At 44.4% G+C, this 25,825-nt stretch overlaps 2 protein-coding genes across 2 annotated transcripts in view; both read right to left on the bottom strand.

Annotated features, from left to right (window-relative positions):
• The window catches only part of ZBTB1 (zinc finger and BTB domain containing 1), a 49,225-nt gene extending 24,420 nt beyond the window's left edge, over window positions 1-24,805 (bottom strand). The window contains 1 exon segment of the mRNA XM_075712832.1: window positions 22,914-24,805. Within this exon segment, the coding sequence (XP_075568947.1) occupies window positions 22,914-24,805 (1,892 nt within the window).
• On the bottom strand, window positions 1,809-4,176 carry HSPA2 (heat shock protein family A (Hsp70) member 2). The gene has a single exon (XM_009489138.2). The coding sequence runs from the start codon at window positions 4,109-4,111 to the stop codon at window positions 2,207-2,209; it is 1,905 nt and encodes a 634-aa protein (XP_009487413.1). The 5' UTR covers window positions 4,112-4,176; the 3' UTR covers window positions 1,809-2,206.
• Window positions 24,806-25,825: the final 1,020 nt, after the last annotated feature.

Genomic DNA, 25,825 nt, shown 5'->3' with positions numbered 1-25,825 from the left:
GGGCAATTACCAGTCAGTTAATAGCAAAAATAGTTAACCTGCATTTACAATGAACATGGGTGCTACCTAATCCTTATTGTCATCCCATAGAAGTGGGATTTCGGCTAGGAAGAGTGTGTCTGACAAAGTATTACAGTTTGCAGCAACAACTTTTCACTTACAAATAGTCTACTGCTATTCATAAACATATTTACCTATTAGTTCCTAAAAAAAAAAAATGTCATGGTATCTTCTCATTCTCGGGAGTCCTATATACGTTACAGCCTGGAAATCAAGAGGCTGATTGCCAGGAAAATGCTGTGTACATAAACACCAAAAACACCCAGCCTGATTGCAGCCTTTTGCGATTGCACCAGAGCACTCAGCAGGTGCTGAAGTTGCCGTAATTGACTTCTCAGGTCTCACTGTGATGGTGCTGCCATTTACCTATGAACCATTCAATAAACTTGAAGTGGTTTTGAATCCTTTGTGACAACAGCTGATCAAACAAGCTTTTTACAAGCCGCGCATTCCCCAGTGGCGGCTGTAACCCCTTTCTGTAGCGAGTGAAGAGAAACCCACAGTCGGTGCCCTGGCAAACCAGCCGAGAGAAGTATCGTAGTAAACTGGAGTTTCACATCTCCACTGATTATTAAATGCTAAACAAGTTTATTTTTGTCTGTCCTCTCATCGCAACATACTTTTTATACTTTTTTTTTTATATGCATCACCTTCAAGCTTAAGGAATTGGGGTCCTAAAAGGTCTCTGCAGCATAGAGAGCCAGCAGGGCAGCGCCTGCCCGATCTCCCAGCACACCAACGCTCCCACTTACTAACAGGCAACCAAACAAAAAACACGGCGGATGACTCCCTTCAGCTGCACACTGCTCTGCGGTTTTTTCCCTTAAAGGACAAGCGAGTCCAAAATGTGCATGTCATCAGGCTCCTCCATTACAGCTAATTAATTCGCAGCTCCTTGGACTCTAAACACTGCATTTTTTTGCTTTCTGAAACAAATTAAGAGCTCTGGAGACAGTTTGTAGTAAAGCCAGACAAGTTTAACTACTACAAAATTTGCCTATTCTATCAAGGTCAGCGTCCCGGCTCCTTACTCAGCACTCCCGGCTCTCAGCTGTACTTTCAATCGTCTTAGGAGGGGGGAAAACAACCCCACATGCAGTAAAATATTGAAAGCTCAACTTGCATACAAGCAACCCAAGAATAACTCAGCAATTTATATAGCTGGCCACAAACCAGTCTCTATTTTATCGAGCCCAGCCGCCTGCCAAGCAGGACTATTTTTGTTGTACCTATTTCCACACTGTTTTATTTCAGCGACATTTACACAACAAGCCACTCCACATTTCCGCTGCAGGAGCGGCGGGGCACCACCGCCCAATCCACAAGTTACAGATGAAGAGCAGGTCCTGCCTGAAAACAACACCCCCAACTCCAGGAAACTTTTCCCCCCACTGTGGAGGTGCCGTGGGTCACACTCACGCTGGGTTTTGGGGTCTGTGACACCAGCACACACCCCCTCGGCACCCTGCGGGGGAAGCCAGCTCGCTCCCCGGGCTGGGCTCCATTTGGGCAACCCACCGCCCTGAGCCCTGCCACCCCAATACAGCATCAAGGCCACATTTTGTGCTCAAACCGCCTTTCTGGGGGTGCTGGCCACCCCCTGCAGCTGCCGCCCCAGCTCAGCGGGCTGCCAGCACCCACCCCACGGCAGGGCACGTAGGGCTCAGGAGCCACAGACACTGCCAGGAAGGTCTTCCTCACCCCCCCGCCACCCCACTACTGCCCCTTCACAGAGAGGAGAAGATAGGTTTATGCTTTAAATACTTTTTATTTATTACCAAAATTTCCAGAAAGCCTAATTTGGCATTTTTTTTTTTTAAACTTCTGCCATTATTTTCATGCATAACTTGAAACTTGTCAGCTGCAACAGTCGAGTGGTTACTTTAGAAGAGACACTTGAACAGAGACAAACATCCACAGTACAAACAGCTGTATGTGAATTAACAAAACATGTCTATTACTAACCTTATAAAGCAGGACGTGCCTTCCCTTTTATCAAAACCAAGCTGACAGATGTGCCTTTATACACACCCAACAGAATAAACTCTGTTATCGGCAAGGACGTTTTCCTTAAATGTTAGGAAAAAAAAATACAAAGCAAAGAATAGAGTGACTGTCCATAAACCAGTCTATACTTCAGTCCTCTTTAGTCTACTTCTTCGATGGTCGGGCCACCAGAGCCACCTGCACCGTCCCCTCCAGCTCCCTGGTACAATTTTGTGACGATCGGGTTGCAGAGTTTCTCCAGCTCTTTCTGCTTGTGCTCGTACTCTTCCTTCTCAGCCATCTGGTTGCGATCAAGCCAAGAAATCACCTCCCGGCACTTGTCGAGCACTCTCTGCTTGTCCTGGTCACTGATCTTTCCCTTCAGTTTATCATCCTCCACTGTCTGCTTCATGTTGTAAGTGTAGGACTCAAGGGAGTTCTTGGCTGCCACCCGATCTCGGTTAGCTTCATCCTCAGCTTTGTATTTCTCCGCTTCCTGCACCATACGGTCAATGTCATCCTTGCTAAGGCGACCCTTGTCATTGGTGATGGTGATCTTGTTCTCCTTACCCGTGCTCTTGTCCACGGCACTGACATTCAGGATGCCATTGGCATCGATGTCAAAAGTGACCTCGATCTGGGGGACTCCACGGGGTGCCGGGGGGATGCCTGTTAGGTCAAATTTACCCAGCAAGTTGTTGTCCTTCGTCATAGCCCTCTCGCCCTCATACACCTGGACCAGGACGCTGCTCTGGTTGTCTGAGTAGGTGGTGAAGGTCTGAGTTTGTTTGGTGGGAATGGTGGTGTTGCGCTTGATGAGAGCGGTCATCACTCCACCAGCTGTCTCAATGCCCAGGGACAGAGGCGTGACATCCAACAGCAGCAGATCCTGCACATTCTCAGACTTGTCTCCCATGAGGATAGCAGCTTGCACGGCAGCGCCATAAGCAACAGCCTCATCGGGGTTGATGCTTTTGTTGAGCTCTTTGCCATTGAAGAAGTCCTGTAGTAGCTTTTGGATCTTGGGGATACGGGTAGAGCCACCCACCAGCACAATCTCCTGGATCTGGCCCTTGTCTAGCTTGGCATCACGCAGAGCCTTCTCCACTGGCTCCAGGGTGCCACGGAAGAGATCAGCATTGAGCTCCTCGAAGCGGGCACGAGTAATGGAGGTGTAGAAGTCAATGCCCTCGTAGAGGGAGTCGATCTCAATGCTAGCTTGCGTGGAAGAGCTGAGAGTGCGCTTCGCCCTCTCACAAGCCGTACGCAGTCGCCTCACCGCTCGCTTATTGCCAGCAATGTCACGCTTGTGCTTACGCTTGAATTCTTCCACAAAATGGTTCACCATGCGGTTGTCAAAGTCCTCCCCACCCAGGTGGGTGTCACCAGCTGTGGACTTCACCTCAAAGATGCCATCCTCAATTGTAAGGATGGACACATCGAAAGTGCCCCCTCCCAAGTCAAAGATGAGCACATTCTTCTCTCCAGCCCGCGTACCTTTCTTGTCCAAGCCGTAAGCTATAGCAGCTGCTGTGGGCTCGTTGATAATACGCATCACATTAAGGCCAGTGATGGTGCCAGCGTCTTTGGTGGCCTGGCGCTGGGAGTCATTGAAGTAAGCAGGCACTGTGATGACAGCATTCTGCACCTTGCGCCCCAGATAGGCCTCAGCAATCTCCTTCATCTTGGTAAGGACCATGGAGCTGATCTCCTCTGGGAAGAAGGTCTTCATCTCACCCTTGTACTCCACCTGCACCTTGGGCTTGCCACCCTCATTCACCACACGGAAGGGCCAGTGCTTCATGTCAGACTGCACCGTGGGGTCATCGTACTTGCGGCCGATGAGGCGCTTAGCATCAAAGATGGTGTTGGTAGGGTTCATAGCCACCTGGTTCTTGGCAGCATCACCGATGAGGCGCTCTGTGTCGGTGAAGGCCACATAGCTGGGCGTGGTGCGGTTGCCCTGGTCGTTGGCGATGATCTCCACTTTGCCATGCTGGAAGACGCCCACACAGGAGTACGTGGTGCCCAAGTCGATGCCGATTGCCGGCCCTTTGCCAGACATGATGGCAGGTTTCTCTGCTCAGCTACTCGCTCGCGGTCTCGTCTGCTGCCGCCCGCTCTCGCTGCTGTCCGCGGCGCGATGTGCCGGGAGGGCGCCGCTGGCGCCCACTTTATAGCCGGCTCAGCTGTCTTCTGGAACCTGCCAGAACCCTGCTGGCCAATCTAGACGCCCGCCCGCCACTACTGGCCAATCGCCTCCGTCAGTCGACGAAGAGCACCCGCCCCCTGCCTCCTGGCCAATCAGAACCGCGACGCCCACCCGTCAGCCCAGCCCTCCCCGCTGTACGCCGGCCAGCCCGTCCTTCTTCCTGGTTGTTCTCGATCCCTCTCGGCGTGCCGCGCGCGCCGCCGCCCTCGACCAATCACCGCTCCCGCTTCGCATTCGCCCCGCCCCCGCCCCGAAACTCGCCTAGAAAGTTCCAGTGGACGGTGGACGCGAGGTCGGGGATTGACGTCAGCGTTATCCAATGGGGTTCGGGCAGCCGGGTGAGGGGCGGGGCGGGCTGGGCGGGGCGGTCGCCCCCCTACTCCTCCGCCCGGCGGCGGCACGTAGCCCGCGCGCGGCGGCGCTCAGGGGCGCGGGGGGTGCGGAGGGAGCGGGGCCGCGCCCGGCGCTCGCAGCTCGCCTCCCAATGTTTGTAATTCCTGAAAGTTCACTCCAGCGCTGCGTGTCATCTCCCAGCCAGCCGCCAGCTGGTGGGGAATTTACCCTTATTTGGTCGCAAGGCGGCAGAAATTCAACCCTCCCACGCTTCCCCCCCCTCCCCGCTCCTTCCAGCACCCCCCCCGCCTTGTCAGGGCGAAGCGGGGGCCGAGGTGCCGCCCAACCTGAGGAAAAATTCTCCGCAGCGCGGCTCGTTTCGCAGCCCGCCTTTATGGCAGGGGGGCCGAGTGGGGCGGCGAGCAAAGGCTGCGGCAGTTCGTAGCCTTATTTCGGCCGAAGTCGGCGGGCCGGCAGCCCTCCTTGCGCGCAGCCCTCTCGGGGCTGGCGAGGGCGGCTTCCCCCCTCAGCCGGCCGCCCCGAGCCGCGGGAGCCGGTTGTGGCTGCTGCGGTTGCTGCTGAGGGGGGAGGTGGCCGGCGGCCTGCCCCGGTACCGGGCGGCAGGGTGCGGATCTGGCTTTCCCCTCTGGAAAGAAGAAGTTAAGGGGTCGGGCAGCCCTGTTGCTGCGTGGCCACCATTCTTGAAACGCCTCCAAATTTTTGTCTGTTGTGCTAATGTGAAATGTCGTCACGCCTACATTTAGCAAAAGCTACGAAGCTATTAACTGGGAGCTAGGAAAGTGCTTTGATGAAAATATATTAAACATGAAAATCGGTTGTGGTTCCTCCGAATTATTCCTCCTTACTTAGAGCCAAACACTTCAAAATATTCCAGTTCTAGTAAGGAGAGCAAAATACCATGCCGAGATATTTTTTTTTTCCTCGGAGGCTTAGTGAGTAGCTCCTTCTCAATAGCTGCTTTAGAAGTGTGGCTAAAAGTCTGCTACCCATAGAATTCACGTGTTACGTGAGAGAAGGATTAAAAACGTTGTATGCTTAAACCGTCTTTTCATTAATTTTGTCCCCAGCCTTCAGCATTATGCTATAGCAGCCCTCATAGAAAATACAGCTTTTCCCAGAAGGATTTGTGTTCATGCATTACTACAGACACTCTCAACTGCCGCTCAAAAACATCCTTGTTTCAATTAGTGTATTTTTCAAAGCCTTTTTACGAGATATGAGGGTTCCACCTCTTCTGTGTAGTATGTGCGTATGTAGTTTTGAGATGGAAGAGCTTTGATTTCTGACGGTAAATACTGTACGTGCTTAAATAACTATTATTCTTCCACAGATCCTGGTCTTTTTTTGCCATGGGTTCTGACCTTGGAGAAATCCGAAAGAAGTCAATGGAAAATGGAAACCGTCAGCTCTCCCTACCTGCAACAGGAGCTGCTCTGTATATACCGTATGCATATTTCTGCGATGGCGAGGGTGTCGGTTTCTCTTGTAGTTAGACCGGTGACTGATTCATCGCTGAACTATCTCTTCCTGTAATTCACTGCTACTTCATTCAGTTGATTGTATCGTATGGAGCAGGGAGAGATGCCAGAGCAATACAAAAGAGAGTTAGTTGATAATTTCAGCTGAAAAGTTGATGTTATTTATTATGTGTATCCTTGTGAGGATTGTCCCGTAGGAGCACTAGTAATGCACGAGAACCCTGTTCTGATAGCTGCAGTGCAAACTCAGTCCCTGTTATTTCAGAGTAAAAAGAGGATTCCTGCCTCAAAAACATACGTACAGAAACAAGAGATGGAGAGAACAAATGGACTAAGAAATAACACAACAATGTTGATTAGCACAATATGCAGTCTTTGCAGCAAAATTATTTTGATATCTCATTTAAGTGTAGCTGTAATCAAACAGGTTTTATCAGATTTAGAGGTGACATTTCATTAATTTGGCCCAAAGCTTTTACCTATGTGTTTTATCAGCCCAGGCCCAAAATATCTACAACAGCTCCAGACAAAACTTGTTTGGGGTTTCCTTGGCCCAATAACTAGTGTGGCCCTGATATGGGTGTGCTGATCCCCAGATGTGCTGATAACCTGCTGAAGAGGTGTTTGCATTGACTGCATTACTGCTTGCCCTGATGGTACTCCCTCAGTCCTATTTACTTCATCATTTGAATTGTTGTTTTGCTATAATAAATTTGGGGAAAAGATCTTGGAGGAATGTATGAGCACACCATTTTAATGCTAATGGTGTAAATGACGCACTCGTGGCCATTCTCAGGAAAAAATCAAAAGGTCTGTAGACTCAGGCTACCAAATATTTCATTTAGCCTGCTGCAGAAGTATTTCTTTTCCGATTTGAGCATGCAGGTGCTGCTTTCTTCTTGTACAACGATATGTATAGGTCTGAGCTGCTTTTTAAGCTTTTGTTCCTAATCAGAAGTTCACGTGATGTTCTTTGCCATCATTTTTCATCTCTTACCAATGTCTTTAGAGAAAGCCCAGTCTAACTAGAGGGAGCAACCTCTAAAACCTCATTAGACTTATTCTCTCTTCTCAGCAGAGCTATTACAAGCCTGCTTTTTGTCAGCAGTTCTCTAAGACTTGCAGCACAATTTGTGAACCAACTCCTCTATGCAGTCATCCTCTCATATGGGAAGAGCCACATGATTTTATTTTATGTTGCTTCATATGCAGTCATGTTATAGGTGAGCCAAACAGACTGGTTCAGAAATTAAAGAGTGAGCTTTACGGTGAGGACTGCAGCACAAGTTTGATTTTCCCTTTAACAAAGCATTCGCTGTTATTCCCCCATCCTGAATCTGTAAGCCGTATTTTCACAGTAACTTCCAGAACAGCAAGTCAGCACCTCTGGAAGTAGCAGGCCTCTTTCTGATCCATTTATTTGTGTTTGGGATCGATAATGCACCCATGTCTCCTGTTTGGCAGCGTTATGTAATACACTGTAGGCTATTCTCCATTACACCACCCAGCCAGAAATGAAGATGTTACTCAGGTTTCTTCAGTGAAGCAAGAGCTCGGTATCTGCAGCAGAACTGAGAACTCAACCCTTATCTTTATCTCGATAAAAGGAAAATCTTTTCCCCCACGTATTTCATAAGGCGATGCAGTATAAAAATAGGAGTGAACACAAGTTGCAGTGCAATCAGACATCAGCCCCTTGGATCATTAAAATGATAAAGTTGAAAAGCAATGGTCTGTTCAGGTTTGACAATCAGAAGATCTTAGACCTTAAATTCTGGTCTCCAGTTCCCTCGTATCCATTTCCCTCGTAAAACTATCCAGAAAATTGCATAAATCAGATTGTATTGGTGAGGATAAATTAATTACTTTATAATACAGCAATCAGTTCAGAGAAGTCTAAGCAACAGCTGTTCTAAGAACAAATAATACTTTTTGCATCACTGAAAGTCTTGTTTATATTTGTGAATGTATGTCTAGTAATTGGGATTCAGACAGGAAGTACCAGTGTATGAAATGACAACAGATTCTTCTGACAAGGTGCTGTGTTAAAAATCATGGTGTATGTGGGGGGAACTATGTAACTTTTTGGTGTTATTTTGTTTTTATATACCTCCACTTTTTGCACACAAATGCTCCTTGTTAATTTGAAAGGCAGCCACAATACATGATCTTTCTTAAATAAGCGTTCTTTTGTTTTTGTGAATAACAAAATAAAGTCCTGCAAATCAGTATAACATGGTTGTGGCAAATTACGCAAATGCATGATCAGTAATATGGAAATATTCAGAACAGCAGAATATAGGGCACAGTAATTTGGTATTGCCAAACCAGAAGTTCAAAAATCATGAGTCACATCTCTTAAAATTATAAAACTAGTTTAAAATTATGAGCTTAAAAAACACACGTGGCTTTATTCACCTTCTGGCTTTTTAATCTTTAGCATATGTTCAGATTAGACTTTTAGGATTTTCCATGTGATTTGCAGAGCTAATTTTTTTTAATAAATAAAATAGCTGATTGCACCATCTCACAACTAAGAACAGGCTGCCTCAGATTGATTAGACTCAGTGAAATCATGGAAGTTGTCAACACTGATTAAACTAATGCTTGATGTTCCAAGGAATAATTATTTTATAATTAAGTGGTTTTAAAGAGCATTTATTTACATAGACTTCTGACAGTTTGCTGAGGCATGATTAAAAGCTGAGGTTAGTATCACTAGGGCTAACTAGATAAACTGGTGTGCTGTGCATTTTAGGCAGTCAGTTCTTTATTTTCCTATAACTGCAGCCTCCTGTTCTTGCAGCCAGTGCCAGCTCTACCGACGGTAATAAAAAAGGGACTTTAAAGCAGGTAGTTTGCAAGTAATCATAGAATCACATCAGAAAAGGACCTCAGTAGGTCATTTAGTCTCATTTTGTGTCTAACCCAAATCTCCTTTCTTGCAATTTAAGGCAATTATTTCTATTGCCATTGATTGTGGATATGAGAAAACGTTATTCCATTTTTCTTTGCAACCAGCTTTTATATATATATGAAAATAGTTGTGTTTCCCCTCTATCATCTCTTCTGTACGATGACCTAAAATCATTCAATGTGTGTTCAAAGGCAAAGTTTTCTCAGCTTCTAGACATTCTCATTGCTTTCTCCTGGATTCTCTGCATGCAACTTGTATCTTATTTTTCAAGTGCCGTGATCAAAACTGGAGATGTTACTAGCTCATGCCTTAGCAGTTCTGAAGGAGCAGATTATACTCCAGTTTAGACATTTCAGTTTTTATCTTTATTTGCAACAGCATGATGTTGCAGACTCATTTTCAGAATTTGGTCCAAAAGAACACATCGATTCTTTTCAATGGAAATTAAGCAGCTGTTCCTTTACTTGCACAGCTAACGATTTGCACTTGTTCCTATTAAATAACGTTTTACATTTTCAGATCATGTCTGCACCTTGCCAGGATTATTTTGAATTCTAATCTTATCTTCTAGTATAATTGAAGTCGAACTCTGCTTGGTCTTGCTTGAAGATATTAAAAGGATACTCTACATGGTCCAGGGGGTGAATAAATGAAAACAGAGAATTTTGTCTAGAACTGCTGTGAATGGGGTTAAACAACATACTGTAATTATTGGCAGTAACTGTAAAGCTGGAAAATGATCCTAAGTCTTAAATAAGCGAAATGGTGTACTGTAAACACAGGCAAAGACCACTGCTTCATACTCAGAGATCAATGTGATTTATCTCTCAGATTAACTTGAGTGCTTACTGTGAAGAATTTTTATAATTGAACTGTAGCAGCACTAAACATTTCTCTTATTTTCTCATTCCTATGATTATTTGATTTTTACTCATCTCAGTTTTCCTTCTTGTCATTCTTAGCAGGTGAATGGGAAAAACACAGGAGCAGATGAAGCAGGTGGTAGCTGGAACTTCACCCTGTTGCTGGGATTGTTATCAGATAGGGACTCAGGTATAAGATAGAATTAAATGAGAATAATAAGCAGATTTGTAAGAATATTTTATTAAAGATACTGTATCAAAGCACAGAATAAGCTTTAAAGATGATGAAAACTAACCTGGAATGTCTTCACTGCTACTCTACATAGACTACAAATAATTGCTAAGTTACAGAACAGTCACAGCCTGTTCTAGATGTCCTACACTTAGTATACTGCTGAAGGCCTATCTTTAGGTGATGCTATAAACATATTTCCCTTCTCTCCTCTGCTTCATGGTGGTCCTACCGTGAAGGTCCTTCCTGTTCTCTATGGAAAGGACATCCCATTTTCTATCAGATTACCTAGCTATGCTGTGCCTTCTCCCTGGGGGAGTCCCCAGTGGTATCTGGCTTTGCCCAGATATTCACCGTCTTCCCCTTGGCTCCAGCACAGCCACTGGGGCAGAAGTGTTGGCATTCTGGTATCGCACTGAAGGCTTTTAAAATGCCTATATTAATGTTTAAGGTGTTACGTGTTAATAGAGCCGATACCTTCAACATCTATATGCTGAAATGTTTGGGGCTATGTAATTAGATTAAGCAACCACATCTTTTCTTGCATTTGTATAGCAACTTTATAAACTCAAAAAGAGTAAAGCAAGCACAGACACATGCCCTATACAAGCTGCAATACAGACAATATTTTACACGCTTCATAACAACAGTAATGAAAATGATGCCAATTATAAATAAAATTGTAGACAGACTCTTCTTGAGATAACAGTTATAGTGAACAATGAAACATCCTTTTATAGTCATGAGTAGAATTAGTAAGATGCGTAACTACAGCAGAATATAGATCAGCATGTTTAGTCTGCTTACATGTCTTAATCTGATCCACTGTTGTCTGGGGGAAGCAAAGGAAATTAATACTTTTTTAATCCATGCTGGCCCTAATTTGAAACATTTACTGCCTTGTTGGGTTTTTTGTTAGGGTTTTTTTTCCCCATTAATTTAGCTGGAAACATTAGGATTCCTAAAAAGCTCAAATCTGAACATGAATGCCTGATTCTCCTCTTCAAGCCAGCTTTTGCAAGGCTTAGATCCAGAACAAGGTGCACCCTGTGCCCTGTGAAGATTATTTCACATTTACTCATCTCCTTGTTGGTAAAAATTTTTCACCATTCTTGTAATAAGACCGGAGCACCATTTCTTTACTCTCCACATACAAGCACTGTGCTCCATGGAAGGTCCTCTTCAGCTTGCAAATGATGATCATGGCAGCAGGGGGAACCAGGTCAGCTGGATCTTTCTCACCATCCTGTCCTTCCTCAGGGACCCTCTGTCGTTCAGTTTCTAAGTTTTTTTTTTTTTTTTTTTCACCTTGTACTCCAGATTAATTTTTTTTTCCTCTTTTTAAACACTTGATAGTTTAGCATTGTAACTGAAAATACATAAGTTTTAGTTCACGAGTATATACTTCTAATGTTTGAACTAAAAAAATCTAAACAGTTTTTGACAGAAACTCTAAGAAGCCTCATTTCGGAAAAGGAGCACTCCAGCACATGAATAGCAAATTCTGCAAACTCATTTCAGGGCAGCCCTTAACACCTGGCATCTGCCTCTTTTGGCTGTCTGCCCCATGAAAGGAGACTTCAAATTTGTTTTTAACAGGTGTAAATAATAGTCACAAGGAAGTAAGTCTTATAATACAGAGAAGAGTCCAAAACAACTTTTACTGCATGTTCTAATTTGACTGCTTTGGTGCCTTTTGCGACTGCTGCAGTATGTCAAAAAAGCAAAGGTGGTGCCAATTCAGATCTGGCACACGCAGTTCTGAGTTTTTATGAAATCTTTTGCCGACCAGTTCTTCCTCATGTCTTCTTCAAACCTGGTTCTCGCAGTTGTTCAGAAGCTTAGAAGTCCCTATTTCACTACCGCCATGCAGAAAAGAAATGCAAGAAAAATATTAAAAGTCAGAAGCCCGCACTCCAGTACTGTACTTGCTAGCATGATGTGGTCCCTCCCACCTCACTATGGTGTGGTTTTGCTCTAAATACCCATCCTTCAGTCATATTCAGAGCACCCACCAGAGTCAGGAACTCTGTCTGAAAGCCATACGGTTCGTTTCCTTCAACCCCTACCCCACCAAAACACAACTTAATCTTAAACCATGTTTTGATCTTGTTTCAGAAACTTTTGTTTGTTTCTTTCTCCTTTGCCTTCCATTTTCAAAACAGCTAAAGATTTGCTGAAGAAAAAACTTCACTTCCCAAGCCTCCCACAAGTTATTTTTGATACTGTATGTGTTACTTTCCAGTAGTGGTTTATGGCTTGGCTTAGTGGATGCTCAAAAAATTGCACGAGTATTATTTCCTCTCAGCCTGGACTTCTCATAGCTTGGAACACCCCCACCCTGGAATACTTCTTACTGCTTCATATTTTCCTGTTTGGGGGTTGGTTTTGGGTTTTTTATCCCTTGCCTAACTCAGAGGTAACTGTTACATATTTACATAACCCTCCCTCCCCAAATTCTTATTTTAGGTTAAATGCAGATAAATGCTATAAATATTTACAATTCCTGTAAGTCTCTTTGGACCAAATTGATTTATGACAAATACAAGCAGCTTTGTATCCTATACAAACAGTCAAAAAATTGGAAACATGTGGATGTAACTTTTAAAGACAATCCTCAGGGCTTTTTTTCTTGGTACACTGTCTTCTTTCTCTGGCTATGTAAATCACATTGTACAAGTATACAATTGTCCCACTTCTGGCTAATTTACACTTGATGTTTCTATGCACGCTACAGCAGCCCTGGACGGAGCGGTGGTGTCTACACTGCAGAGCAGGAAAGGCTTCAAGGCTGCACGTGGAGCCAGGTTTCTCAGCCGTCTGCATTACTTACCTGCTAGAGCATCCTCAAGGCCAGCTCAGGGCTGAACTTCCTGGCACACCTTTGAGAGGAAAGCCTTGAGAGTGGTGCTCCACACGTCAGTACGCGTTATAGGGTGCCCCGTACGACACGGGGCCAGGCCCTCACAGCACATGCCAGGCTCAGAACTGTCTGTGTATTATATCTGCCTTCTGTGCCATGTCACATACTTGATGGTGGGCGAAAAAGCAATCTGGGACAAATGGCTTTTGTTTCATGCCAGGAGGGCGATGTGAACGTGGGGAAGCGGGTCTTGGGCAAACTGCTAGCTTCAAAGTACTGCTGGTTCTGGCAGCAAGTCCACGTGTCTACCTAATACATTGTTCGAATCTTGCAGGGGAATTCATTGGGCTGACGCTGTTATCTCAAAGGAGCTCTTGCTTGACTAGCTCAAAGGTCAGGAAATGCCTTTTTTTGTTTGTAAACTAACAAAGGAGGAGAAAAAAAAAGGTATTCTAACTACAGTATGCATGTGAGCATTATTTTTCCCCAGGCAACATCAGTGTTTAACATTGCTGTTTATTAAGATGCTGGCCTGCATTTTGCAGTCAAAGATCTGTGTTATTTGCAGATCATACATGGCTCACGCGGCATGACTGAGCTTCTTTACACCGCCACCCTCAAGTACGACTATGCTGTGTGGGACCACCTCTGAGTGTGGGAAGGTGGGTAGCCTGTGAATATTAAATTACATTTTTCCGATGAGCCTGCAAAAATACTGTTAATCAGTGCCAACTGTGGCGGTGTGGTGTACGTACAGAACTGTGAACACCAGAGAACTGCGGGCATCGGTAATAGCTTTTAGCCCGCGGTATGCTAGATTAGAGGTAAAATGTTGTGCCCTCCTCCCAGACTCTAAAATCCTCTAGCCACCCTAAAAACAGAAGTTGTTTTAGGAATGCACAGCTGCAAGAGGATCTGCTTCACTCTTCACACAGTAAACTTTGCTCAACTGTAGAAACGTTTGAGCTTTTTCAGTAGAAACAGGCATCTTTCCAGTGAGCCACCAGATGGAGCTCATCCCTCCCCAGCACACAAATCCATGAACATCTGCAAAGTTAAAGCACTTCAGAGATGTTACAAGGGATGCAGTTTCTTCCACTTCATAAAAGTCAGAGGAAGTCTGTGATTAGCTGGATGTTTACAAATAAAAGGAGGATCTGGAGATAGATCAAAGATAACTCTCCAGATTTGGCATGGTATCAGGTTCCTGTACTAATAGCATCTGCATGGGTTTGACTGTTACATTAAGTGGTTGAACTTGGCGTATTTCATCGTGTATTAATGATGCGTTTTTAATGCTTAGCGCTTTATTAGAAGGCTGAAGATTCAGCCAGCTAAGGACCTGAAAAAACAAAAAAATAACACCCCCCAGCTAACAAGATCTTCCAGGCTCTGTTTAAGACAGAAGCACCCGCTGGGTTCTTCCTCACCCTGCTTTCTGCAATGTAAAGGGAATCAAGAAGCAAAGATAAGCACTGGTCCAAAATCCAAAGGATGTAGTACTTCAAGCTTAGTCAATAGGAGCAGTAGCGCTCAAAGCCTGTTCTCTAATGATTTAAGTAGCTTGAATGGTCCAATCATACCATATATGCTCTTCACTGAGAAGTCTACAGTTCATCCAGGATCTCAGTGGCTTTGGCTCAGCCCCAATGACTGGGGAGAAAAGCAGATCTGAGATAAAACACTGTGGTGTGTGAAATACACCGAGTTAATGTATATGTGTTTTAAGGGACATCTTTGTTTTGACTCTGTGTAACAAACCAACATAGCTTGTGAGGTCTGGAAGGCCACAGACTATTCCTACTTTCACAGTAGTGCTCTGTTTGAAGCTAGTATTTCTATTTGGGGTCTAAGCCACACTGAACTTGATCAAATAAACATTCTCCAAAGGAAACTGCCTTTGAACTATTTAACTCTTTGCACAGCAAAGCTGAAAGAACTGTAACAATTATTGCACGATTTCTTGTGTCTTAATTGACTTATTTTTCAGTTTTTAAATTACTGTTCATCGGGACCTCTGTCTTTTCTGGCAGAACTCACCACGTTAGCAACAGCCAGGAAAATCTAAGTGAAACACAACCCTGTCTGAAAGCAGACTAGGTGGGGCTAATCCTCATAGTTCCAGGCACGCAGACCGTGCCAGTGTCATGTTTTACAGCATATGTAAGTGTACACAAATTATATTTAATCTACCTGATAGCAATGCAGCTCAGAGATCCAAGCTCTTTCCTGGGCTATGGGATGTACTAAGCCAATTTCTTCATCAGTTCCAAGGGATCCTACCCTGTTACTTCCTCCTTCTACAACACTACTGTATCTATCCTTATCCTGAAGGAGGGATATTCTAGACTTCATCTCTTAAAATGTTTCCACTTTGTATAAATAATTAAGTAACCAGTGGCTAGAAACCTGAACCTCAGTAGTTTGGCAGTTGGGACTCTACCAGTAGGAACCCCATAGGCAGGAAGGAAACAGAGGCACCATCTTTAGCATCCTGAATAAATGCTCTAATGAGGACTTGACTAAAAGGAAGGAGCGTAACTGATACCAGAAGTCTGGTGTATCTATTGCCAAAACCAAAAGTAATCTATGGTATTCAGCAAACTCTATTTTTAGCCAGCGTATCTGCATTTCCACAGACTTTCATGGTCTTGGGGCTTTTGCCATGGAGAGAAGGACATTATATTATTTCTCCCGTTCATTTTCTGGGGACTTGGAAGCAGAAGTCCCTCTGGTGACCATCCCCAATGTAGTGGGATGGTTACCTAAAAAAGGAGCGAGTAGGTATTACTGACTTGTGTAGGTTCAATTGAACATGTGAGAACTATTAAAAAAGGCAAGTTCTTAGCCCTAGTCATTGCTTTAAAACAGGAAGAAAGCACATCTTCCCATTTCAAAAAACAGAAGGCAAACAGGAGAGCCAAAAGGATAAATCTGTAAAATAGCAACCCTGTCATCAGGAGAGATGGGGAAGGACTGATTCTTGCATCTTTCGTGTTGGCAACGCTGCTGCCGCAGAGACCTTGGCAATTGCTGACGCTGGTGGCACTTTGCCCGACAGACAGGTTGAGAAACCAAGGATTTGCAGACAGTCCTGATTTCCAGTGGATTTCCCTCAATGCACACAGCTTCCAGGATTTGGAGGCCTTTAAGGAATGCTCTCTTCTGATTCCCTGTCAGGAGCCTCGGGATGTCTACAGAACCACAAGACATACTTATCTGAGATCATCCCTTATTTGCAACCAAAAAAAAAGTACACCCCAAAATCTCACTGATGCACATCACAGTTGAGTTTGAGTAAAAACAATGGCAGCATCAGGACTTTGTCAGAGAGGGAAGTTCTCGAACAGCTCTGAAAGGGCTAATTAGGAAATGATAGATGCAGCATCGTTTTTTGTGGTTGTAGCTACAGGAAGATTTACTATAGTTTTAATATGCCAGGAGGCACAGGAAAAGGTTAAACTTCTTTGTTTTCTTGCAAGAGAGTCAAAGATACTGACCACTTTGGAAATTCTAGGTTCTTGGGGTAAGGTGTGCCATGCTAGCTAGGCAAAACAGTCAAAATCTGGCCTTGCGCTATCTGCTGGTTTCTCATAATTTTGTTATGTTATGTTGAATACATTAATACAAAACTTTAAAAACATTTTTTCAACTACTTTTACAGAGGGAATGTGCACAAATGACTGAGAACAGTTTCTCTAAAAGCATAATGCACAGTATTGTTTTCCTATGACTTAAATAAAATAAAAACCCTACAAGACATTTGAGGGCAAAAATGACCCAAAGAACGATCCGATAGCATTTCTCCTGTAAAGTTGGCACTGGTCATTCAAATACATGAAAAGGAACACGGGCTGTTTGTTTCAGGGCTGAATATTTATAGTCACGACAAACTGACTCCTGAGTCATGAGCTCTGTTGCCCTGTAACAAATTAAGATTTGTCTTTCTGCATGAAAAAATAAAATCACAATTAATTCCAGAATTGTAGAAGTAACTGTAAAAGTGGCAGAAGACACTTGATTTATAAAATGTGTCCTGTTTTTTGGCATCTTCCCCCTTCAAAATTTCAGCCTACTACCATGTCTCAAGCATACACTGCACAGCAATATTTTAGGAGTTTTTTGGAAGTTGGAAGAAAACACAGAAAACTGCTTTACAGCTGAGAACTGCAGAAATGTCAGCTTTTAAAAACATGTTCCTAATTTCTAGCCTTCAGCAGACTTTATAAAGTCAAATTAGTCATGCTTCATCTTGTAGGTCTTTAAGCCTGTGACAAGCATAAAACCAACTGAGAATTAGGGAAGTCAGAGTATTTGATTTTTAACCCTTTCAGATTAGGAAGCGCTTAAAAGTCAGAAGCAGGCACGCAGGGATAGTAACAGATCCTGCCAGTATCTCCTTAACTTACGCAAGGAACTACCCTGAGCTTTCAGTATTAGACCAAAAATGAGATGGCCGTCTCCCCTCATCGCGACACCCAGAAAAGCGCACGTTGCGAGGGGCAGAGGGCAGCAGGAGAGCGGGGGCCCGGCTGCCGAGCGGGTGGGCAGCACAGCTGCATCTGGGCCCACAGCTGGAGGACACGAAGACCAGAGGAAGGTGGGAGCCATTCCCGGTGTGCGGCCGGACAAGGGGCTCAGCTCATTCCTGGCCTCGGGCCAGGCCAACCGCGCGAACCCAGTGGCGGGGAGCGCTCACAGTCTGTTTCGGGAAAGACTAAGAAAGCTCCAGAACATATCTGAGGGGCGAGCTGAATGCAGGAAGGTTTCCAGCTCTCGTAAAGAGGGCAGATAGCGTAGATGTGCCTCATTTGTATGTGAGTACGCCTTTTCTCCTTATCAGGAAATAGGAGATGAATGTAAGAGTTCAGCTTTCACCAGGATGCTTGGGGGAGACAGAGACTGAGTTAAGCTCGGGGCATGCCTCGAGTTCTGACACAGCTCGTTTAAGCAAACGAGCCCACTCCCAGCCACTTATTTCTCCCCTCATGCCATCCCTTCTATTGTGCTAGCACAAGATCTGACATAGAGCCCGAGAGGGAAGCACAGCGGGGAACTGGTCCAGCCAAAAAACAGCCCCCCGGGGAATACAAAAAAGCCCGTTGTTCGATTCAGTTCATTGTGAAGCTACATAAATATGTGCTTTTTGACAACGGGGAGGGTGGCACACGTGGGGTATGAGAGCTGAAACCAGGTGGGGAGGAGGAAGGGGCTGCCAGGGCTCGAGGTGGCACGGCCTTCAGCAGCAAACTTAGGTCCTCACCAACAGCCAAGATGCTCTGGATGGTTTAGCGCTAGTGCGTTCAAACACAATAGTGTAGTCCAAGTATTCGCTTCTGTAACGAAGTATTTTTAATATATTCTCTGGGCAGTACATTTTCTGTCTTCAGCTTTGAATAAAAAATATGCTGAATTGTATTTTCTCCATTAACTGAAAATATTAGAGAAGTCCCCTAATAAAAGCACAAATTCTTAGAATTCTGTGATATTCTGATCTATTCAAATCAAGATTTCTCCACAGACCTGTTGGCTACAAATATCATTATACACAAATATAAATACTCTTTGAATTAACAAGTTGCTAATAGGCATTGACAAGTATATATATATTTTTTTTTAACATTTGAAACATCTCCTCTGAAACTGAAAAAGAAGCTCAACAGCTTTTGTGATATTTAAAATCTCATTCCAGGTCTTCATGAATTCCCTCTTTTTAACCTCCAGTAAATCCTGAAAGCTAAGAGCTAGGCTGGCTACTTATGAATTATTTTCAGGGTTGCAGCCCACACCACTGCCAAAATGAGGAAAACAACAGAACGGAGAGAGGTCCTCCAAAAATAAGAATAGTAAATCACTTAAAAATGTAAGTCAGAACATCCAGCATGTCTTTTTCTTTCTGGCTACGCCTTGTGCAATGTGATACGCTTACAGCTCCACTCTCAAAGATCCCTAAGTGCTTTTACACTCTTAACAGTCCACGTAGCACAGTAAGGAGATGCAAAGGAACTATGTTACGATGACTAAGAAGTACAAATTTGTTAGAGGAAACAGAACTCTAAATGAAGTATTTTTGCTTCCCCCTCACTATCTTTCAAGTAACAGCAAGACTTCTAGGATATCGTAACTGCAATTGTTTTGGGTTTTTTTCAGGTCTGCTTTCATTGTGTCTCCACAGTAATTAATTTTTATCATGGCAGGAGCGCTGAAACACCATCATTTCACTCTCCTGCGTACGTTGTCCCATTGTGGGGAGAACACCCCTGTCCCCAGGAGTGAGCAGCCCCAGGCTGCCTCAGCACCCACCCCTTCTCCCTGTTCACAGCAGCCAAATCCCTCCTGTCACTCCACACCTTTTCTTCAACAGTCCCATGCTGTTCCCCTGCATGGTTTTAGTCACCATAAACACTCTCCCCACCTACTTGCAAGCCGGGCTGTCTTGTTTATGCCTTAGTACCTTTGATTTTTCTCCTGTACTCCCCTTGATCACTTTTCAGGCTACTTCAGTCATTCTGGTTTTCTCTGCCTATATACAACTAGACCCTCTGTTAAGCTGCCCTGCGGTGCAATTCATGCTCTTTTTGAGCTTTAGTCTGGATATTCATACACGTAAACTCCAAGGCACTAGGTTTTCTTTCACAAGAACAAAAAAAAAACATTAATTCCAGTTGGAAAGGTTTAACAAACTTTCCTTTGAAAGGCTACTGCAACACAGCTTACAACTGAAAAACAAAGGTATTCCAGGGTGTTTATAAAGTTAGACAGTACACATAAATACCATCATCCCCAGTTCCTCCATTGAACTTATGTAGTTGGCAGGTCTACTTACACTAGGAAGTAACTTTCTTTGTGAAACGTTTTTGGGTCAAGTTCAGACCAATACATTGTAAACAAGGGCTCCTGACCCCGAGCAGGAGTCTCCATAAATCATCCTTAGCCCTTCACTGTATTCAGGAACGATCTCTTAGTTCGCAGAGGTCACCTCCTCCTTTTCAACAAGGTCTTTAATCTAGGCTTTCCTGTGCCACTGCCATCCCTGCAGCACAGGGGCTGGCTGTACTTGGTACGCAGTCTGTGCTCCGACTTTGTGCTGTAGCGAGCTAATCACCCAGGCCCACAGCTCTCCCAGCCAAGCCCAGCCATTCTCACTCCAGTCTCACAGGCGTCTACAGGACATTTTATCCACTCCTCCAGCCGCCCCCGCCATGCCACCTTTGGGATTTGCTTCCCACTGCACAGCTCTAATCCTGCCCCCCAGCCTTCACCACCCCCTCCCACTCAGGATCTCCTCTCCCACTCAGCATTCCCACTCTCCCAGCACCACAAGACTCTTCCGCCAACTCTCCCAGCACCACCCAGTTCTCCCTCACTTCCCTTGGCTGCTTTTCCTGGCCTGGCCATAGCTGATACTGTCAGGGATAACCTGCATGTCAGAGAATTGCTGTGGGCAGTGTATTAACCCCCCCGACTCTTCCACTACAGCACTTGACTACTTCATCTCTAAGACAATCATTGTAGTTAAATATTTTGTCTTTTGAAGAATCTTATAATCACCTTAGCACGGATTCCAGTGCTAAAAAGTGTTACCCATCCCGCTTGTTCTTTGAACTCTTAAACACTGACCTTCAGTCTGGGTTGGGCTGGGGAATTTGGAATAAACCTAAGAAGGGGGAAGCTCTGAATTAACTGAAATGCTGGAGTGCATTCACATCCATGGTCTTTTTGGCCCCAGTGTTATTCAGGACCTGGTTGGCTTTGGCATCATACAAGAAAAGAAAGGGCTGAGCAGTTACGGCAAAATGCTAAAGGCCCGAACTGCACCCGAAGCAGTCGGTGCCCGGGGAGCCGGCTGCCGGCTCAGGACTGAGGTCTGCTGGCGGGGTCCTTCTCCATCGCCCCAGACACGCGCATGTCTACCAACCAAGAGAAACTCTAATGCACATTTAAAACTGAATAAATGCAAGGCAACTCATACTAATTTAAATAGTTATAGTGGAGATTCTGAACTGTATTAATTTCTATAAATAGTCCAACATTAAAGCTTGATATCCCTCGTAATCCCCAAGGAACAACAAGGGATCAAAACTCAACTCGGATAGCAACAAGCACGTGAAAGCCCTGGCCCAGACCCTCAGCTCCTGGCTCGTATTCTCAACCCCACCACTGGCACGCGAGGCGACAGAATAGAATATTTCACTTGGAAGGGACCTACAACGATCGTCTAGTCCAGCTGCCTCAATTGCCGATCTAAATTGCTTTCCTCCCTCCACAGCTCAGTGGCAAATAGCATTATTACCCTCTTTGATAAAGTGAGATCTGCTGGGAGAAAGTACTGCTAGGTTTTATGTTTTAGTAGTTTTCTCCACCATTACATATTAGGATCCTGTCCTCCCCCCATTAAAAATCATGCACTTAATGAACGTTTAGACAGCTGGTGCCTAGGAGTCAAAGCCAGTCGTTCTCTCAAAGGCCAAACTGCCTCACTGAATTGATGTCAGCTGGTACTTAGTAGGATTTTTAAATTCAATTAAATTAAGAGACAAGCTATGCAGATTAGGGCTATACTAGAATCAGAAAGGAATCTTAAAAGGTATAAAATGTCTTTACATTTATTAAGCAAACTCTGCAGTCTTTTCTTGTTATATTCTTGTTGAAAAACAGAACATTCAGAAAGTATCATGAAAACAAGAAAGAAAAAAACCCCCTAAGGTTCACACGAGCCGCACTCCCCCTTCCCCTCCCCGCCCAAGCAATGGGACTATCTTCGCACCCACCCCACTTTTAACTTTCCAACACAAGCAGCAAGGCACCATTTACAGCTAGGCTGAGAAATGCAGTCTTCAGTGCGCATCGCCATTCTGCATTCCTAGCAACCCACCACAGCCACTTCCCTTGTGTATTAGAATAAGCAGGTTATGTATACCCACGTAGGTACAGACAGAAAACGAAAAGGCCAACGTCAGTTGTACAGTTCTGCTAGGACTTCAAGTCTGGAAAACGACCACTCTGCTGGGAACTCCTCGGTTATCCCAACAGTCATTAACTCCCTCTCCCTCCGCGCACACCAGTCCAAGTCTGCAAGGTTTAACTGAGCCTATGCGCTCTCACCCCTGGGATGCACGTTCCAAAAAAGCCAAGAAGCAGAGGAGCAGGACAGCCAGCTCTGCCCTTAGAGCAGAGTCAGAGAGCAAAGGATTAATTCTTGGCATTGGGTTTTGGGGTTTTTTTTTTTTTTCATTTTGAAAATTAATTTGGGGATTATGAACAATTATGCTCTTGCACGTTAATCGCTGTGATCTAAAATTTTCACATGAAGAAACAACACATGGAAATATTAAAGCACTCATCTTACGGACGTGGATCCGAGAACTGTTTAATAGCAGTCAGTGAAGGGGTAACATTGTGCTTTTAATCTACAGTTTAAAAATAATGATTTGTATATCTACTTAGTAAAACAATAAAATTAAGAACAGAAACTGATATTAGGAAACAGTGAAAATGTAATAATTAAACACACGATGCTTTTCAAAGCTATATACTTGATGAGCCTAAATAGACACCTATGGTTAGGAGGGTCTTAAAAAAAATAATAAAAAAGAGACTTATTTTCAATTTTTTTTTTTTTTCAATTTTTGTCTACTATACTGTATGCCTTGCTTTGGTGTTCTCTCTGCTGCCAACTTAATGCTTTAACAGTATGTTTACTCTTATGTTCTTTTCAAATGCTTGGCATTATAGTGAGATCTCATATCTTTCCTCAAATTAAATTTTGCTCCACATACTCCACATGTATACAGATGAACATCCATGTGCTGCTCCAGTTGCTCATTATTTGGGAATATCTGAAAGCAGACCTGGCATATAGTCTCTCCAGCTGATAAGTGAGATATCATATGCCGTACATGGTCATGTTTTCGGAAGTTTCCTTGATCACAAATGGAACAGACATACCTGGCCATGCCTTTGTGCATATCATTGTGGAGCCGCAACTGGCGCTCTCTTAAGAACTGCTTCCCACATGTCTGACAAACAAACTGTTTTTCCTTGGTATGAACGGTATAGTGTTCCCGCAAGTGGCAGCGCTGATAAAATCCTTTCCCACAAAGATTGCAGAAATGCTTACGTCTGTGATCCCTCTCGTTCTCTTCCATCATGGAGTTCTTGAACAGATCTTGCTCCAGGCAGTTTGACATATGTTCAACCACTAGGTTTTCAGTTTCAAAACGCTGACCGCAATTAGGGCATCGGAAAGGACAGGCAGAATGCTTGTATAACTGTTTTTTTTGAAGGCTGTTCATTTGGAAATGACTGTCCCTGATGTCCTCTAGCATCTCTGCAAACATCATGTCCCTTATTTCTGACTGCTCCTCGGGGTTTTCTTCTAAGTCCATTTTCTCCTCAGAATTTCTGATACCGTTCATGGTCAGATCCTGGGGTTCTCCACAGGTCTGCGCATGGTCCTGTAACTGCTTGCCTTTGACCAGTATTTGACCACACTTGCCACAAGCACATATATTTTCTATGTGTTTGGATAAATAATGAGAGGACAAATCTTCCTCGGTGATTGTTAGCCCACAAAGTTCACAGGGAGCATTCTCCACATCTTCCTGCACTGAAGGAGCCTTCCTGTTAAGGTGCCGCGGACTTTTCAAACACTTTCTTTCATCCTCATCCATGGATAAACGGGGTTTTAAAGTCTTCCGAGCATTTCTCTTCTCTCTGATCTCCTCCTCAACATAGTATCTGTAAAGCGGTTCTTCCTGTTCATCATCTAGGTCATCATTGTCGGAAGACTCATTGCAGTCTTTATCCGTCACCTTAATAATATTAAAATCCTTCAGCTCATCTGCAGGATTGTCCTCTGGTTCCATCTTGATGATAATTCTCTTCCTCTCAGAGGCTCTACTTCCTTCCTCACCTGATGTCTCGGAGGCAACCGTGCTGCTTTTTCTGCTCGTGATGTTTGACACGGGAGACGAAGAATCATCTGCAGCTTGGCTCGAGTCCCCCTTGTATTTTTCTGTTTGTGTGGAGATTATCTTAGAAGTAGAGTCCTTTTCGTTAAAGTCTATTTTTTCAGCGCTGTAGTACCTGGCACTTTGGTAAGAATGCCTGTTAGTGCACGTTAACACGTGCTCATCCAGTAGCTTTTCACAGCTAAAACTAAACCCGCAGCTGTCGCAGGTGAAGCTTCTTCCAAAACGGCGCGAGTGGGACACGCGCTCTTTCGTGTGAGAGAATTTGGACGTGGTGCTTTTTTTGCAGACATCAAACAGTTGTTCGGGGAAGCTACTTAGCTGCAAAGCTTCTTCATCAGGCTCTTTGTTATGGGATGTATTTACTGTTGAACTTGGCGGCTCCATGCCCCACCTGTTTGCTTCGCTGCCATTTCTAGCAAGCGTGTCTTCATACATTCTCACGCCAAATATCATTTTACTATTCTGGGTGCTAGAAGCAGAAGATGAACATTTTAAACTAGATGAGTCTGTATCCTGTATATCTTCTAGACATTCAGGTACGTTATATAGCTGTAAATAGTTCATGGCCACTTTAAATTGCTCAAAATTGGCAGGGGCTGTCATAATTTTTCCTAAGTACATGAACTGTAAAATAAGATCAAAGCATTCGGCGCTAATCTTCATGTTGCTTAGATTCAGCTGGGCTGTAGTGTGTTGATGGTTCATAAAAAACATCCTAAAATAGGAGCTGCATGCAGCAAGAACTGCTTTATGTGCTTGAAAATAAATATCATCGATAGCGATACAGCAGTCGCACAAAAAGCCCCACTCTCTTTGGTTGTTTAGCTGCTGAAGGACATAGTTGCTGTGGCTGGTTCTTGCCATCTTGTACTTCAATTACAGCCCTGCATAAAGAAGAAGACATCTGTTAAATCATGAGCACAAAAAGCAAAATGTACGTAAACGTAGGGAGGAACTGCCATCCTTTTCTTCTCTAGATCTTCCTATTCTCACACTGTTTGTGGTACAGCTTCCCGTCTGGAGATCTTTGCTGGTAACTACTATGAATATTGACGCCAGTGAAAACATCCATAATTCCACGTTCTCACCACTAGACTTACAAGACTAGTAAACTAATAAACATAACCACCACAAATGTCAATCAGAGCAATGCTGCTAGAATATAAATTAGCAAATATATCTCAGAGTCCTACAGCAAAGATTTTCAGATATGAATTCTGAATGCAGAACTTCAAAAGCTTCACAGGGTAGACTTCTGTAAGATGGCCCCAGGACAACACCTATACGAAGTAAGCTGACTGTAAGAAACCACTCTTCAGTCTCAACTTGCCTTTTTCACCTGTCAGTCCAACAGGCGTATGATGCAACACATACTGGAAACCAGCAGTACAACCAGGCCAAACTGGTCTCTCCCTCCCCATTAAAGGAAACTAAGAAGACACATCAGTGGAGCATCCACATAAGCTACATCCACACACTTTCTGCTCTTCAGGGCAGCTCAGGGACAGCCTCAGCCTTATCTGCAAGGCGTCCTGCAAACCAGGAACTGCAAGCTCAAAGGCACTCTCAGAAGCCCAGGGCAGCCCGGCTGTGATGGCACATCCCACATGCAAGCCCGCTGCAGATGGTGACCAGGCGAGCTGCGCGACAGCCGCACGGACTGCAGAGAGGCAGGAAGTGGTGCACGCCGTGCCTCCAACTGCTCTCAAAACCACTCGTTCGGAGTACTGTAATATAACCAAAACATGTAGACGGGAGAGCGGACAAAGAAAAACTCAGCAATGGAGAACTGTGAAGGACAGCAAGCCAGAGGTGGAGCCACAGTGAAATGAAGCCTCAACAAAGACTAGAGGGAAAGGTCTGTGAATGCTGAAAGTTGCTGTA

The sequence above is a fragment of the Pelecanus crispus genome, chromosome 6 (assembly GCF_030463565.1).
Source record: "Pelecanus crispus isolate bPelCri1 chromosome 6, bPelCri1.pri, whole genome shotgun sequence".
Classification (NCBI taxonomy): Eukaryota; Metazoa; Chordata; class Aves; order Pelecaniformes; family Pelecanidae; genus Pelecanus; species Pelecanus crispus.
This window is presented reverse-complemented; position numbering and strand designations above follow the sequence as displayed.